The sequence below is a fragment of the Brachycentrus maculatus genome, unplaced genomic scaffold, assembly GCF_059751285.1.
Source record: "Brachycentrus maculatus isolate JH-2025_06_01 unplaced genomic scaffold, ASM5975128v1 h1tg000294l, whole genome shotgun sequence".
NCBI lineage: Eukaryota > Metazoa > Arthropoda > Insecta > Trichoptera > Brachycentridae > Brachycentrus > Brachycentrus maculatus.
The window spans coordinates 513,930-530,362 of NW_028281045.1; the positions used below are offsets into that span (position 1 = coordinate 513,930).

The 16,433-nt window shown below is 33.0% G+C and overlaps 1 protein-coding gene across 2 annotated transcripts in view; it reads right to left on the reverse strand.

Annotated features, from left to right (window-relative positions):
- Crtc (CREB-regulated transcription coactivator) overlaps window positions 1-16,433 on the reverse strand; it is an 83,113-nt gene that overhangs the window by 25,181 nt on the left and 41,499 nt on the right. For both annotated transcript variants that reach the window (XM_088267414.1, XM_088267413.1), the window contains exons 2-6: window positions 9,463-9,677; window positions 7,858-8,141; window positions 6,113-6,203; window positions 3,759-3,915; window positions 2,149-2,286 (exon numbers count right to left, since the gene is read on the reverse strand). In XM_088267414.1, coding sequence (XP_088123540.1) covers window positions 2,149-2,286; window positions 3,759-3,915; window positions 6,113-6,203; window positions 7,858-8,141; window positions 9,463-9,677 — 885 coding nt within the window. The remainder of the gene's footprint in view (window positions 1-2,148; window positions 2,287-3,758; window positions 3,916-6,112; window positions 6,204-7,857; window positions 8,142-9,462; window positions 9,678-16,433) is intronic.

Sequence of the window (16,433 nt, forward strand, 5' to 3'; positions counted from 1 at the left end):
ATATATATATATATATATATATATATATATATATATATATATATATATATATATATATATATATATATATATATATATATATATATATATATATATATATATATATATATATATATATATATATGTATGTATATATCTATATATTTATAATAAAATTACTACATAGCCTTTTCCACTTTTATTTTATTTGACCAATGACTGGGTTTCAATTAAATTTATGTAGTATCTGCCTTCATAGTGTAGTAGTTAGCACATTTGGCTATCACGGTCCAGATCCCGGGTTCTATTCCCAGGGGGATCAAAATAAAACTTATAGTTTTTTAGCAGTAAGTGTGTAATATTTATTTAACACATTGTTTGCGGGAAACGTAAAATGTGAAACTTTAAAGCGTATTTTAAATACTGTTGGTTGAGAGCGGGAGACGCCAAAAAAAACATTGTACAGATGGAAATTGGGTTTGCGGTTGCTTGTGATTAGTATACTTAGGGCCGGGCGGCAGACTGTCCCGAGTATAATTAAGGTTGGAGTTGATTAAAAAACCGCCCCAAAACAATGTGTCAATATTACCTGAAGTGCAGGACTGATCACCGTGCCTTCATATATTAAAAGATCAAATCAACATTGCATCGACTTGATGCAATGCCCTATGCATCATTGGCTGAAGATATGGGTCAATAGTAGTAGTATGATAATGAAACTTGATTCATAGTTGTCCAATATTTTGCACATTTTTATAGATACATTTAATAAATATGTAACTTATAAGTAAAGAGTTAACGGCAAAAGAAAAATCTATGAAAATATTATATTGCGATGTCCCTTAAAGATTCTGGGACACTAAAAATCCATGCTGAATAAATAATAAAGTAATTTGAACAAATTCACTGTGATTAGTTGCATATCTCTACAGGTAAACCAGAAAACAACATTTAACAACTACAAAAAGAGAGGTGACATTAATCTGTTAAACAAAACATCAACACTACTTCTAATATTCCATGCATACTATATTACACTAAAAAAATAATTTTTATACAAACTATTTCTATAATATTTTACACTCCTACATGGCTCACATTTTTTTGTAAAGTCATCTAGCAAAATTTTAAAATTAAAGAGAAACAACAGGACAGAGGACATTTAGGGAGAACTGAAATTTGTATTTTCAAAATTAATTGAAAAATAAGAATATATAAGCAATAATATTGAAACGACAACTAGACAGCCGCGGTGGCGTAGTGGGTAGATGCTCGACTGCGAAACTGGCGTTGCGGGTTCGATTCCCGCCAATTGCAAAATAAATTCAAGATATATTTATTTTCAATTGGTCTGAGTATTTGTGATGAATATTTCACATCTACCTTCCCTACCTGCAGACAACCCTCTAAAATAGAGACTTTGCGTCTCCTTAATTTATTCCTTAGAAAATATAAATAAAAGTTAGCTTTTTCCATTTTTTTTTTATTTGACCACTGACCGGGTTTCTTCTATATCGACATCATCACACTTAGAGTGACACTTGTTCTCGTTTTAATATTATATATAATGTAGTTTTACCAAGAAAAACTTTTATAAAACTTTGAAAGATTTTAAGAATACGGACATTAAGAAGTCAGATAGAACTTCATAAATAAAAAAGCTTCAAAGCTTGAAAATATGACATAATAAGCTAAAAGGTGGAGACTCACCGAAGCATTTCGTCGTAACATAATGTCGTAACATCGCTCGCGGCGAGCATCACCGAGCATCCTGACTGCCTGAATGCTCACATCGTAACATGTTACGTTACGACGAAATGCTCCGGTCCGTCTTCACCCTAATAATAAGCTTGCCATCAGAGCTTCTCAAATGAAACAATATTGCTCGTGGGCTCTAGGGAGATATTTTACGGATATTTTTATTTGATACTCAATGCCCTAGGATACTGAATAGAGGGCTGAGAAGTAGGCAAAACAGGTGTATGTATCCCTCTCCCTTCTAATTCAAGGCACTAAGAAGGACATTCTGGCAATGTCGTCTCCTGAATCGTCGAAATATTTTGGCAAAGATTGAAAAACTGAACTTTTTTAAATACCAAAACATAAAAATGTGTGAGTTTTTTCTAGGGTGCATTATTGGGGAAGTTAATGCGATTGCGGGGCACTTACCTGGTGGTGGTTTGTGTAGTGCGTGGGGGTGGTGGGGCTGCCGTGCGGCGAGTGCCGCGGGGAGTGGTGGGGGGAGGGGCCTCTCCCCGCCCCCACCGACGTGGGGGAGAGGGTGGCGGGCGACGCTGATGCGGGACTCTGAATATGGAAACCGCATCAATTACCGACTCGTAAAAAAAATCAAATAATAACAAGGGTCCAATAATTTACAAGTTATCTCTTTGGTTACCAAAATCCGATATATTGGCTTTACGTAATGTACCGCCTCCATAGGTCAGCACCCTCGGCTACCATTCTGGAGGTCCCGGGTTCGATTCCCGGGGGGGAGGTCAAATAAATATTTTTTCACTCTAATATTTATTCAATATTACAGTGGACTGGTACCTGAAGCGGAGGGCTGATCACCTTTCGTTCATGTGTTAACAATGATCAAGATAACACTGCCTTTATATGATGCAGTGCCCTATGCACCATTGGGGTGCGGATAAGGCTTTGAAAAAGAAGAAGAATATAGAGAGAAATACCGGATCCATCAGATCTGACAGCATGATTTATTAAAGTATCAGATACATTTTGGATAGTATGTTAGGTATTCCTTTAGGGTTGTGCAAATACTGTCAATTCATGTTTAAAAAAATCCAATAAGTTATACATCGAAATAAAAGTTGTTGCCAATCAAAGCGTGAGACGTCTATCAAACAATCAGTCTGCAATACACAGCTCTTTTAGATACTCTGGAGCCATATTATGTATTGATTTTTACATGAGTAGACATAGTTTATATTCAACGCTTTCGGGAAAGCGTAACCAGTACAGTTGGTGGGGTGATGTGACTGAATTTCGAAATTTCAAAAACTAGTCTTGCCGCAGGGTTTAACACTGATTGCAGCCGAGTCATTAGTCATTTATTGTTTGGTAAATTCATGTACATATAAACCATTGCAAATCGACTTTAGATACTACAAACACACTTATCAATTGACGGGCAGAATCAACTGGCAGATTCTTGCGAATGATGCAATTATTCATCCTATGTTCATTTATTGTTTTGTCTGAAATATGTCTGAAATTCCTTGTATTCCTACTTTTTTTGCTTGTTTGTAAAATAGTACATATTGCTTCCTCCTTTCAACAACGTCATATATCAAAAAACTTGATTTTTTCAGGAGATCGTTTTTAAAGTTTAAGAATAAAATGAAATGTATTACAAATAAATATCAAGCCACTTTTAGAACTTTTTACTGTGCAACAAATCTTTTTAGGTAAAACCTGAAGGTTTTTTATCCATTTGAAAAATATTTAGTATATTTAAAAAAATAATTAAACAATACCTTTTCTTCAAAATGCAAAAACAACACTTTCTGCCCTGTAGACGGGTAAATATTAAATTACAAATATGCCGCTTTTGCTGGGATACAGTACATTTTCTGGGCATTCCGAAAACATGCACAACTGAAAATTGACGATTTTTTATTTATGACGTTGTTGAAAGGAGTAAGGGATATCTCAGTAAATAAATGCCCGATTTCAAAACTGTTTTTTTTAGTACAAGGATGTACCCGGTTATCATTGTACATTGTTTTCGTTTGTGTAAAAGTGTGTGCACTCACATTGCTGTAAGGCGTGTTGTGGTCGGGCGGCTCGCCTCGGTCCAGGGAGTGCATCTGCGGCGAGGGGAAGTGCACGGAGGTGAGGTCGGGCAGCGAGCCCGTGTTGCTGCTCACCGGGATCTGCACCCCGCCTGAGTCGTGCGCCGAGGGGTATATGCTGCAACACACACACACTCACACTCACATCGCGCACGATTTTACACATTACCAAGCATACTATGCACACTATTCAGGGACATATTCATTAATACCTTCATTGACTACAGCATATCTCATGGTCCATACCCCCACCAGTAGATATCTCGTGCTGATCAGGAACAAACTCCCATGCCCCATAATACGAAGCATACTATGCACACTATTCAGGAACATATTCATTAATACCTTCATTGTCGACTACACCATGTCTCACGGTCCATACCCCCACCACTAGATATCTCGTGTTGATCAGGAACAAACTCCCATGCCCCAGTGTGCCAATACCCTGTGATAAGCTTGTGTTTTACACATGCCATTTGCTTGACTATCTATCTTTCTCATTGCATGTTTGGCAACAAAATTTTGATATTTTTAATATAAAAGATATGCAATGAATGCAACAATTCATTAAAAGCTCATATGTATTTCGAAAAACCATAATTTGAAAATATTTTGAAATTCTAGAAATAAAATTATTTGATAGATTTATGTATTAATTTTAATCAAACACAGATTTTTTGAGTCTACTAAGTTGTATTTTATTAACAAAAACACATAAAAATTATATTGTGACAATTGTTTCGCCTTGTTAGGGCATTATCAAACGAATGACATTCGTTTGATAATGCCCTAACAAGGCGAAACAATTGTCACAATATAATTTTTTATGTGTTTTTGTTAATAAAATACAACTTAGTAGACTCAAAAAATCTGTGTTTGATTTAAAATTAATACATAAATTAAAATGGAGTTCTACAAATTGAACGCCAAATCAATAAATAAATTATTTGATAGTTTGAGTAAGGAACATGGCAGACCCTAAATTTGTATATATTTATTTAAATCACAATTTTTACATATTTAGAACTTTTTTTTTGCTGAGACCCACCAAGCCACCTTGTGTGTCTTGTCGGTGGAGTTCTTTTTTATTACAATTTTTGTTTTTAACGATTTTAATCTAATATATACACAAAAAAAGAGAGAAAAATTAAGAATATAAACATTTTACAATTTTCATAAAATTAACCCATTCCTTTATTTTGCCTTTGTTCGATATTTTATTTTGACTCTAACATCCGTCGGCAACAAATTAAAAATGTTCGGAACGATATATTGCAGAGTTCGACTCCCATATTTATTGTTGATTCATGGGACTTTCAAACCTTCGTTGTGTGTAAATCGTGCATCACGGTTGTGTACTAAAAGATTTCAATATTTTTGTCTAGTTTGTTGTTCAACAATCATATAAATATATGAATATTCATACAGTGAAACCTGTTAGATTGAACACCTTCTCTGAATGAACACCTTTATACTTTGAACATTAAACATTAAAAATAGTATTTATCATTTAATTACACACTGTTAGAATGAACATTAAATAATTTTAGATAAGCCAAATATTGGTAAATTCTTTGTCCCCCTTAACTTTTTTTTTTTCTTTCACCTTTGGTTATTGATAAAAAAGTATATTCACAAAAAACCTGGAATGAAGTAACAACATCAACAATATCACATTGTTTTGCAAAAGCTGGAATTCAAGAATTGACATTAGAGTCAAGTGCTAACGATAGTCATGTTGATGAACAAGAATTACAGGATTTAACAGCAACTAACGGATTTGCAGATCTTAATAATCCTTGTGGGGATGTTCCAGCATTTGAAACATCCACAGAAACTGGTTGGGAGGAAGATCTTCTTTTTGTATCTCTTGAATCATCAGACGAAGAAATTGAACCAATTGTTCAAGAAATTCCAATTCCCAAGCCCACAATTCAAGATGCATTTGCCAGCTTAAAGTGCCTCTCAGACTTTGCCAATACACATGAGGTCAAAGGTCTTTCACAGACTTTAAACTCGTCCGCCATCAGTTGTGCAAGTACCAAGTGGAAAACGTAAAACAAATGACAATTGAAAATTTTTTCTCAAAGAAACAATAAATATTTTCATTTAAATTTAATAAAAAATTTACTTGTATTGGCATAAATTAAGTTTTTTTCTATAATTTTTTATTTACCTGTTAAATTGAACACCTCCTTACATTGAAGGTTTTTTTCATTGCACTAGTGGTGTTCAATCTAACAGGTTTCACTGTATTTTTCATATCATTACTATAATGTCAAATATAATTGAATAGATTGTTTTAAATAACTCACTTAATCCCTGGTACTCTAGGAACTTCACACGATGATCTTGGCCTATTGGGATTAGTATCTAACATTGATATCATTCCATCGAGATTCCCATCTGAAATAACAATTAGACATAGTTTTAAAATATTTTAAATTACAAAAATAAACCATATTTAGGGATACCATGTTAAGCGTAAGCTTTAAAACCTTACTAGGAGAACATGTCTAGAAGAATGTTTGATGGTTACTTATTTTTGAGGAGGAATATATTGTGAAACACATTTTTCATGTAACTTGTCAATCCAGTCCTGATCTCGCAAATTTGCATTTTTCAGTTCTGTTAATCAAAAATGTTGGAAAAATGAAGGAAAAGAGTTTTGAAAAAAAATCAATTAACCATTTCCAATGATTGATTTAACACCTTTTCACGTTATGACATTTATATGACGGTACATCTATCATAGTTATATTAAAAAATATATTTGATAAATGGACAAATTTAGCAAATAAATTCATAATTTTTTTGTATTGCATCAGTTCCAAGTTTGAGTTTAACACTTTATTACTATTTAAAAAAAAAGTATATTTGTATAGAGTAAGGAGGGATGAGCTAACGTTGCGGTGAATTTTTCAAAACAACAAAAGTTTTTTTTACTAATTTGAATTTTACTAAAAACCACTTATTTTTAAAATCTATTGTGATACATATTTTGATGCATTCCCCATCATTATCAAACACAGTATTCACTAGTGAATGCCCAGACTTCCATATTCTTCTTAATCTTTGATGAGATGTCAAAAAATAGTATTCACTAGTATTTAATCATATAATATGTAATATGTAATAATATTACCCTGGACTGGTACCTGAAGCGGAGGGCTGATCATCTTTCCTTCATGTGTAAACGATCAAGGTAACACTGCGTTTATATGACGCAGTGCCCTATGCACCATTGGGGTGCGGATAAGGGTTTCATTATTATTATTAATATGTAATATTGATATGTCACAATAGATTTTAAGAAATAATGGTATTTACCAAGTAAAATTAAAATTAAAAACGGATAAATATTACGATACAGTGACTGCCGAATAAATGAATAAAATAAAAACTAGTATTGGTTATATACATAGAAGATGAAATACATTGGTGTTCCATATTCAGAATAAAGAGATCTTCACTAAAGTTAATTTTGTTATATGTTAATCGGTGTTCTTCTATGTATGCAAGAGAGAAATCCCCACAAAAAGACTTTATTTAAAGATAATAAGTAAGTTTGATGAAACATAATGTTGATATGTTAGAATAGATTAAAAAAAATAAGAATCTTTACCAAGTAAAATTTACATTAAAAATAAGTAGGTATTACAACTAAGTGACCGTTGAAAAAAATTATAAAATTAGCAAAAGTTTTATTATGATTTATATTTGAAGCACTAACTTTGTGATTTTCCATTTTATAATTAAAATGTAACATTGTTTTAAAATCACTATAAATATTTTATTATAACTTAATTATAATGTCTACTGGTTTCCAAGCTAACCGGTAGACATTATAATTAAATTATAATAGAATATTTATAGTGATTTTAAAACAAAGTTGCATTTTAATTAGCAAAAGTTTTATTAGTTTTATTCAGTATATGAATGTAAAACAAGATTAGTAATTTGTTATGGCCGTAGATTACAAGTCCGAAAAGTCATTTTGTGGGTCCGATTCTTATTAGAGATACCAGGAGTCAAGAAGAAGGAAGAGCCTCATTCTCACCTCTCCTGAGAGGATGCTGCAGCTGGGAGTTGAGCGCGTGGTGCGAGTGCGAGTAGTGGTGCTGCTGCATGTGGCCGGGCTGCATGAGCGGGTGCTGGTAGGCGGGCGCGTAGTGCAGCGGCGAGCCCGGCGCGGGGGCGCCCTGCCCCGAGTGGTGCGGCGCGTGGTGGTGGTGGTGCGGCGCGTGGTGCGGGTGGTGCGGGGAGGAGTCACGCGGCGCGGCCGAGGACTGGTGCAGCGCGCTGTCCGAGTTGGTGCGGCGCCAGCTGCTGTCCGGCGGCGGGCTGCACACCAAACACAACACTTTAATCAACTTCTCAACCTTCGACTGCTTACAAGGTAAATGGACCATGAGCTGGAACTATAACAGCAGACGGAGCCAGAATGCATATGGCAGGTGTAAATTATTCCTGTGTTGTCTCTGGTACATCACGTTCACGTATGAATTTTAACACGCCGGATGATTTCGTGTTGACATTTGTGTCGTAAGTTGCGTAATTGGACAGCGGACCGCCCGGTTAACAGGTTAACCAATTAGTAGTCCTCGTCATCCCAAAATTCATACGTGAACGTGATGGACCAGAGATAATACAGAACGAATTTACAGCCGCCATATGCATTCCGGCTCCGTCTGCAGCCGCAATTAAATAATTAAAATTAAAATTGTGTAGTTAATTCCAAACTCAACTTTAATGCTTTTTTTTAACAATGATCAGTAACGCGAAAAACAAAAAAGCAAAAAAGCAAAAAAACAAAAAAAACTGTGACGGAAACATACTGTGATTCGAAAAATAATACTCTGTCTGTGCATGCAATTTTTCACTGTAAAGCAGATGTGCGACTTGACTGCCTGAAAACAGATGGTAGTCAAACAGGTTACTTTAACTGAGATATTCAGTAAGCAATGAATTTCATCAACGGTATACAACAGACATACTGTACTAATGTACAGCACTTGTACTATGCTTAACACATTGTTGTCAGTGGTTTTTTCATCATCCCCGACCCCAATTATACTCGGATAGTCTGCCGCCTGATCCTCAGTATACTAATCACAAGTAACCGCAAACCCAGTTCTGATCTGTACAATGATTTTTGGCATCTCTCACGCTCAACGAAAAGTAAGCAAATAGAACGCTTATAAGCGTGTCCCGCTCTCTACCAACAGTATGTAAAAGACACTTTTAATCGTTTCCCGCAAACAATATGTTAACATATAAAAATGTTGCCCCTTATTAATTAAATGTAGTTATTTCCTCCCATTTTTAATATACATACAATAATTAATTAAAATATATAAACCCTTTTTTCGGAAAAATTCCAACTATCCGAATATTTGATTATCTGAATGGGGTCTGGTCTGGTAGTGAATTGGGAATTGATTCGGATGGATGGAGTTCTACTGCAGGTGGAAAAAAGTACATGTATAAGAAAAAAACACCATTACCTTGAGAGTGACATGTTCTTTACAAAAAAACTAAAAGCAAATTTGTTTGCTAAATCATTTCCACTATCTTCTTTTCCCCAATTCATTCAGTGAAACAACTTGAGGTAGGCGCTATATAAATTATCCAAATTAATCACTATTATTATAATTATTATTACCTGAGGTATACTGTGCTTCCGTAGGGCGACGTGTCTATCTTGCGGTCCATGGGTCTGGCGCGCATGGGCCCCACGCCGGCGGGGCGCCCGCGGGCCTGCGCGGAGCCCCCGGGCATGGCGCCCCCCGCCCCCTGCCGGGCGCCCCCTGCTCCCTGCTGCAAGTGCATCCCACCACCCAACTCGGGGGAAGCCCCATACTGGAGATTGTCCTCGGGCTAGACAACAAGATAAAAAGACGTTAGCCACTAATAATACAAGTTTATGTATTGAATGTTAAATCAAACACTGATTTTTTTAGTCTAATAAGTTGTATTTTATTGTTAAAAAACACATAAATATCTATTTTGGAACAATTGTTTCGTTAATGTATTAATTTTTAAATCAAATACAGATTTTTTGAGTGTACTAAGTTGTATTTTATTAACTTTTGTTAATAAAAATTAATATTGTGACATATCGCCTAGTTATGGCATTTTCAAACAGATGTTTCAAACTAATTGACGTTCGTTTGAAAATGCCACGACTAGGCGAAATAATTGTCACAATATTAATTTTTTATGTGTTTTCGTTAGTAAAATACAATTTAGTATACTCAAAAAATCTGTGTTTGATTTAAAATTAATACATAAATTAAAATGGAGTTCTACAAATCAAACGCCAAATCAATAAATACAATTGTTTCGCCTTAACGTTTGAAAATGCCATAACTAGGTTTCTTTGGAAAATGTTTGATTTAACATTTAATATATAAATTAAAACGGAATTCTACAAATTAAACGCCAAATCTATAAATAACAGAAGTCGTTACTAAACATCCATTCGCATACGACGTCCAATATATTAAAAAAAGCTTTATGCTTTGTGAAGACTATCACACGTGAAAAAATGCATTGCTACAATTTACACTGACGAGTGAGGTCCGCGTCAAATCTAAGACTTCTATTTTTAATTAATGTTTTACTTAGTAAATAGCAATATTTCTTAAAATGTACTGTGACACGTGTTTCGATGCATTCCGCATCATTTTCTATTTTTTCTATTTCTATTTCCGCACTATTTCTTAAATACAACAAGTGAAACACGTGTCACATCAGATTTTAAGAAATAGTGGTATTTACTTAGTAAAACATTAAAAAAAATGGATGGATTTTACCACAAAGTGATTGCCGAATCAATTAATGAAATCTAAGACTTCTCATAGCATTTTTTGAAAAAAGCTGGAAGTGGTTCAAATAAATTCAGGTACAACAAACAAATAAAAATAGGTCATTTTTCATCATATCTATGTGCATAAATCATGCGATTATTTGCTATGTGAAACTAATTTGAATTTTCATGCAGTCAAGAAGGGAAAAATTTATAGGAATCCGATAATAAACTATCTTTTTTCTAAAATTTCAGTCATGAAAAAATACAGCTTATTTCTGTAACGTTTCAAATCTCGTATAATTAGGGGTGTGTGAAAATCGTTTTACTCTCAACTCTCTTAATTGAATATTTAAGAATTTTATTACAAATTTTGTTTGATGAATTCTACAATTCAGATTCACCATACCGTAGTCATACAGGAGAAAGTGACCAAGTGCATTTTTTACAAAAACGTGATCATTGACTATTTGATATCTTACTATTGCCCTGAAAAAATCCCAAGGGATTTTAAACTTGGAAGTATAATATATTGACTTGTTAAAAATGACTAACTGCATTGATGTTTATTTTCCTGCCAAGCAAAAGTGATTTGGATGGCCCTCCTGAACATTTTACGTTTTTCAGTTGGCCACTTTCTCCTGTAAGACTATGATATAATTACCATATAGAAAAATTACATAAATACGGAAGACAAGAGAATAATTTGATGTAAAAAACAATGTTTTTTTATTTTTATTAAGACTAATTTTTTTAAAAGTCAAGAAAGTTTTACTTTTTTAAATTATATATTTAATTGCCCTATGTTTGGGTTATTATTAAAAAAGAAGCTTAAAAAATCCTCAGTTTTTCTTCTTCTTACGATTTCTCAATATTTTTTTATAAACAGAAATATTTACGTTTTTAATATTTACACAAATATTTCAATTTCATACTATTTCTGTGAACCTGAGCGGCTCATTATTAGAAATAGGTATCAAATAGTGGTAGAGTGGGTTCGAACCGAGAAACTCTGACTTAAGAGTTCGCGACACTAAACATGGGACCACAACCCGACACAACGATAATACTTATTTACAATGTAACAGGCAATTTCTTCAAAACAATAGACCCATTTATGACCCTTTTTATATCCATTGCAAGTTAGAGGTTCTCAACATAAAATGTCGGCTGATAATTTTTTGAATATAAATCAAATAAAGCTTAGCGTGCATCGAAGAAGTACTAGGCAAAAATCTATATTCACAGTATTTTTACATAATGCAAACTATGCCATGTTCTCTCCGATTCCACGGCTTCATATGTTAGCCAATGCTTTTGAAAGTATAGATTTATTGTTATCCACCTTGAAGTCTGTACTTTCTCAGCATTTCTTCTCCATGTTATAATGGATAAATTTAAATGTGGTGTTTCACTCTCTCTCGCTGCTCGCTGATAGTGTGTGAAGGAGATGTGTATTTACCAGTGCTTACTTTTTTGTTATTTTATTATTATTTTATGTTTAAGTCTATTTGTTTCTCTATTAGTGTATTCATTAGTGTATTTTTATATTAGATACTGTATATACGTATTATGTTAAAGGCATTAGCCGTTTAATAAATAAATATATATTGAATATTTTTACAAACACATTTTGTATTAAATGTAATATAAAGTACCCTTTAGGTGATTTTTCACAAAAACTGTGATCTATAAATTGGCCATATTTATCATTATTATTAATGCATAATCTGAACGTACAGGATAAGGTACCCCTACGCTCCAGGGTAATATTAAATTGTAGAGTGTAAAATCACTAATATTTATTTTGTTTACCCCCCCCCCCCCTAAGAAAAAACCTAGGACCTCCAACACAGTAGCTAAACACGCTAACCATTACACCACAGAGGTGGACAAGAACAAGAACAATTGATGTCAAGTAAAGAGTTTTACTTGGCATCAATTGTTTTTGTAAATAAATGAACCCGCGAAAACACCTGGTGGCCAATGTTTCACTGCAAACAATACCATAAGGCCAAGATGATGAAAAAAAGTTAGACTGGTATTCAGATATATAAAGTTCTCGAGACAAAAGTTCATAAATTAAAAACTTGATGAAATAAAATAAAATGAGTAAGCTATTTCTTGATTGCCGAGTTTTTTAAAATGATTTATTATTGTACATCTCTATTCCTAGTAGGTAACAAAAGCAAAAGGCATAGTGTGTTTGATAATAATTTTAAGTTTTACTTTCATAAAGGCAATTATTTATACGAAAATATTTCTTATTTACATTTTACAAAAATAGCCGAGTGTAAAAAAATTAAGTATTTTCCCTTCATAAGGCCAATTATTTCTAATTTATACTTTACATAAATAGCCAATGGGTTTTTAAAATGTATTTAATGTTTTTGTCACAAATATGTTAAAAATAAATGTATTGTGGATCTTTTTCACTGAAATAGCAGAATCTATTTTTGAAATATTAAAAAATAAAAATGTGTCCGATAATATTTATATAAATATCTGCCAGGGTGGAATTTCATTTTCGAACCCTTATCTGCACCCCAATGGTGCATAGGGCACTGAATCATATTAACACAGTGTTATCTTGATCGTTAACACACGAAGGAAAGGTGATCAGCCCTCCGCTTCAGGTACCAGTCCAGGGTAATATTGAATAAATATAAGAGTGAAAATATCACTTTTATTTGTTGGACCCCCCTCTGGGAATCGAACCCGGGACCTCCAGAACGGTAGCCGAGCCAGGGTGGCATAGTGATTAATATGTTAAGCCAACCACAGAAGAGTTCTATTTTCGACAAGACCATTGTCATAGTTTTGACGTTCGACCCCCACTCTGCCACAACTTGATTCCTATTTTTACGGGGCTTTGACTTATCTAAAAATAGTGTTAAATTAAAATATTTGTGAATAAATTATGAGAATGAAAATGACAATAAAATTTATTTTATTTTTTTATTATTTGCATTTTTATTATACTTGAAGCGCAGGATTGATCACATTACCTTCATATAAGTAAAAATCAAGATATTATTGCGTCAATATGATGCAGTGCCCTATCCACTAATGGGTGCGGATAAAGGTTAAAAGATCACTAGATATAGTGAACTTAAACCAGCCTATGACGGGTAGCAAGCCCTGTAAATATCCTGGTTTCCATATTCTTTATCATCTACGATGAGATATCAAAATGTAATAAGTGTTTAGTTATTACATTTTAATTGCTGTAAATTGTACAGCACCCTTGAGGTCTTTTCTCACAAAAACAGCTTTATCTAAGTTGTACACATTTATATAAATTGTCCGCTATGTATATGATCCAGATTTCATGGTTACATTTAAAGAAGAAACAAAAATTAATTGTCTACATTTTAATATGATTTAAATAACGTAGATCGAATAATTTATTTAATATTTTCCTGAATTTCATTTAATTATTGTTACTGTTTTTTTCTCTCCCTTCTCTATTTCCTCTTATATACTTTTTTATTGGGTTTTTTTTAATTAATGTATTACTTAGTAAATACCACTTTTTCTTAACATCTACTGTGACACGTGTTTCGATGCGTTCCGCATCATTTTCAAACACCATTTTGATTTTAAGAAAAAGTGGTATGTACTAAGTAATAGATTAATTAAAAAAAGATAGATTTTACCACAAAGTGGCTGCCGAATCAATTAATGAAATAATGTTTTTTGTTTGTAAGAGACAAAATCATAAAAAAAAATATATTTTAAAAAGTTTCTTAGATAATTTTTAAGAACAGTGTACGACGATTGTTGTTTGTCGTTGCTAGGGACAAGGTGGTAAGAGAATTAATTAGAGTCCAGGCTTAATATTTGTAATTGTTTTATTGTAAAACTTTTCTACTGTAAATTGTTATTGTATCTATTGTATGTAATATATAAAAACAAGTAATTAAAAAAATAAGTTGTATTAACATGTAAGTATTTCGGCTCAACAAAGGCTATGCCTAAAGAGCCGTAATACATATAATTAAAAATATCTATGTACTTAAAATAAATAAAAATTATATGAAAATAAGGGAAATATTTTAATTTTTTGATTTACAACATTTTGAGTGTGTCCAAATACTTGTTCACAAAATCTGGATTATCTCCAATTACAGGAGTTATTTTCATATTATTTTTTGACATCTCATCAAAGATGAAGAAGAATATGGAATACATTTTCATCTTACCAATAGATAGATGTTTCTAGTGAAGTTCTAGTGATTCAAGAATAATGTTTCAAAATTGGTTCATATATATAGAACTTCCAAGAATTTGAGTTGTGTGGTTGTCAATAATGGGTAGAATTGGTGAATGTTACACGTGTGTAAAGTGATCACTTAAACCAGCCTATGACGGTCGTCAGCCCCGTAAATGCCCAGACTTCCATATCCTTCTTCATCTTTGATGAGATGTCAAAAAATAATAATATTTTTTAATTTTCATTGAATGGATTATTCAAATATGCGTGAATAATATTGATATGCGTTGTGCAGTATAAATTATAAAATATAAAACGTAAGTACGGCACTGGAAGAAAAAAACGGCAAAAATGCTTTAGACAGTGGCGGGCTAGTGATTCGTTCCAGTGTGTTCAAACGATTGCCTATATGTAGGAGAACACGCTGGTTCAATATTCTCGCGATATTTATTATGCACGTGTATTATTATACAATACAATTTCCCATAGAGTTAAAACTTATAATAAATGTATGGTTTATTTTTATATTATTATCCTCAGACACGATAGAAATCAATAACGATTGATTTTGCAGTTCGCTGTTCATAATGTATACGTAAAATGCGTGCACTTTTTAAATATTAATTTTCGAATGAATATCTGATTTTATAAGAAGAAAACTTTCTATTTTTTTTAAACTAACCATCACGCCGCTTCGCCGCAGGGGTAGGCAGAGAGAATAGAACGCCATACCACTCTTGTCTTTGCAAACATTCTTCGTCTCTTCCACGTTCATCCATCTCCTCATACATACCCGCCGATTACTTCGATTAGTATTTGGCATACCTGACCGTGTCAAATTTTTCTCGGTCTTCCTCTGCTCCTTCTTCCAATTACATTCGCCTCATAAATTATATTATTTTTAAAAAACATGATGAAATTTAAAATTTTTACTGACGATATCTTATATGACGACACCGAGAATGGAACGCTATCAAGACAACGCTGGATCAATATGATGCAGTGCCCTATGCACTATTGGGTGCGGATAAGGGTGAGAAGAAGAAAATAAGAAGTTTAAAGTAGAAATATCTAGCAAGTAAATTAAATTATAATATTTTTTAAAACCATATTAAATAAATAATAAAAATAACAAAAACAAAAAAAATTTTTAAATAAACATTTGCACAATAGAAATTACTAAACACGTATAAATACGGAAATATTTCATTTTTACGAGAAAATCTAAATTTACTCGAATGTCATAATTAATTGATGAAACAACCTTGCCTGCACAAAACAGACTTAATTAATTTTAGATAAAATTTTAATTATTATATTAATAGTAAAAATAAAAATAAACAACGCTTTGGTCGACGAAAAAATGAACGCTCGCAAACGTTCAGAAAAGCCATATAAATTTCCTCACAAATTATAAATAAACTTGACCAATAAAAAGACGATACAAAAAAAATGAGAGAGAATATGTTTTGATTATTTTCATCCGAAAATAACTCGTATGGAAAAATACTATGTTAAAACAAAAGCGCCACACCGCCGAGGTATAATAAATAAATCCCTTACCGCACCCCGATGGTGCATAGGGCACTGCTTCATATAAACGCAGTGT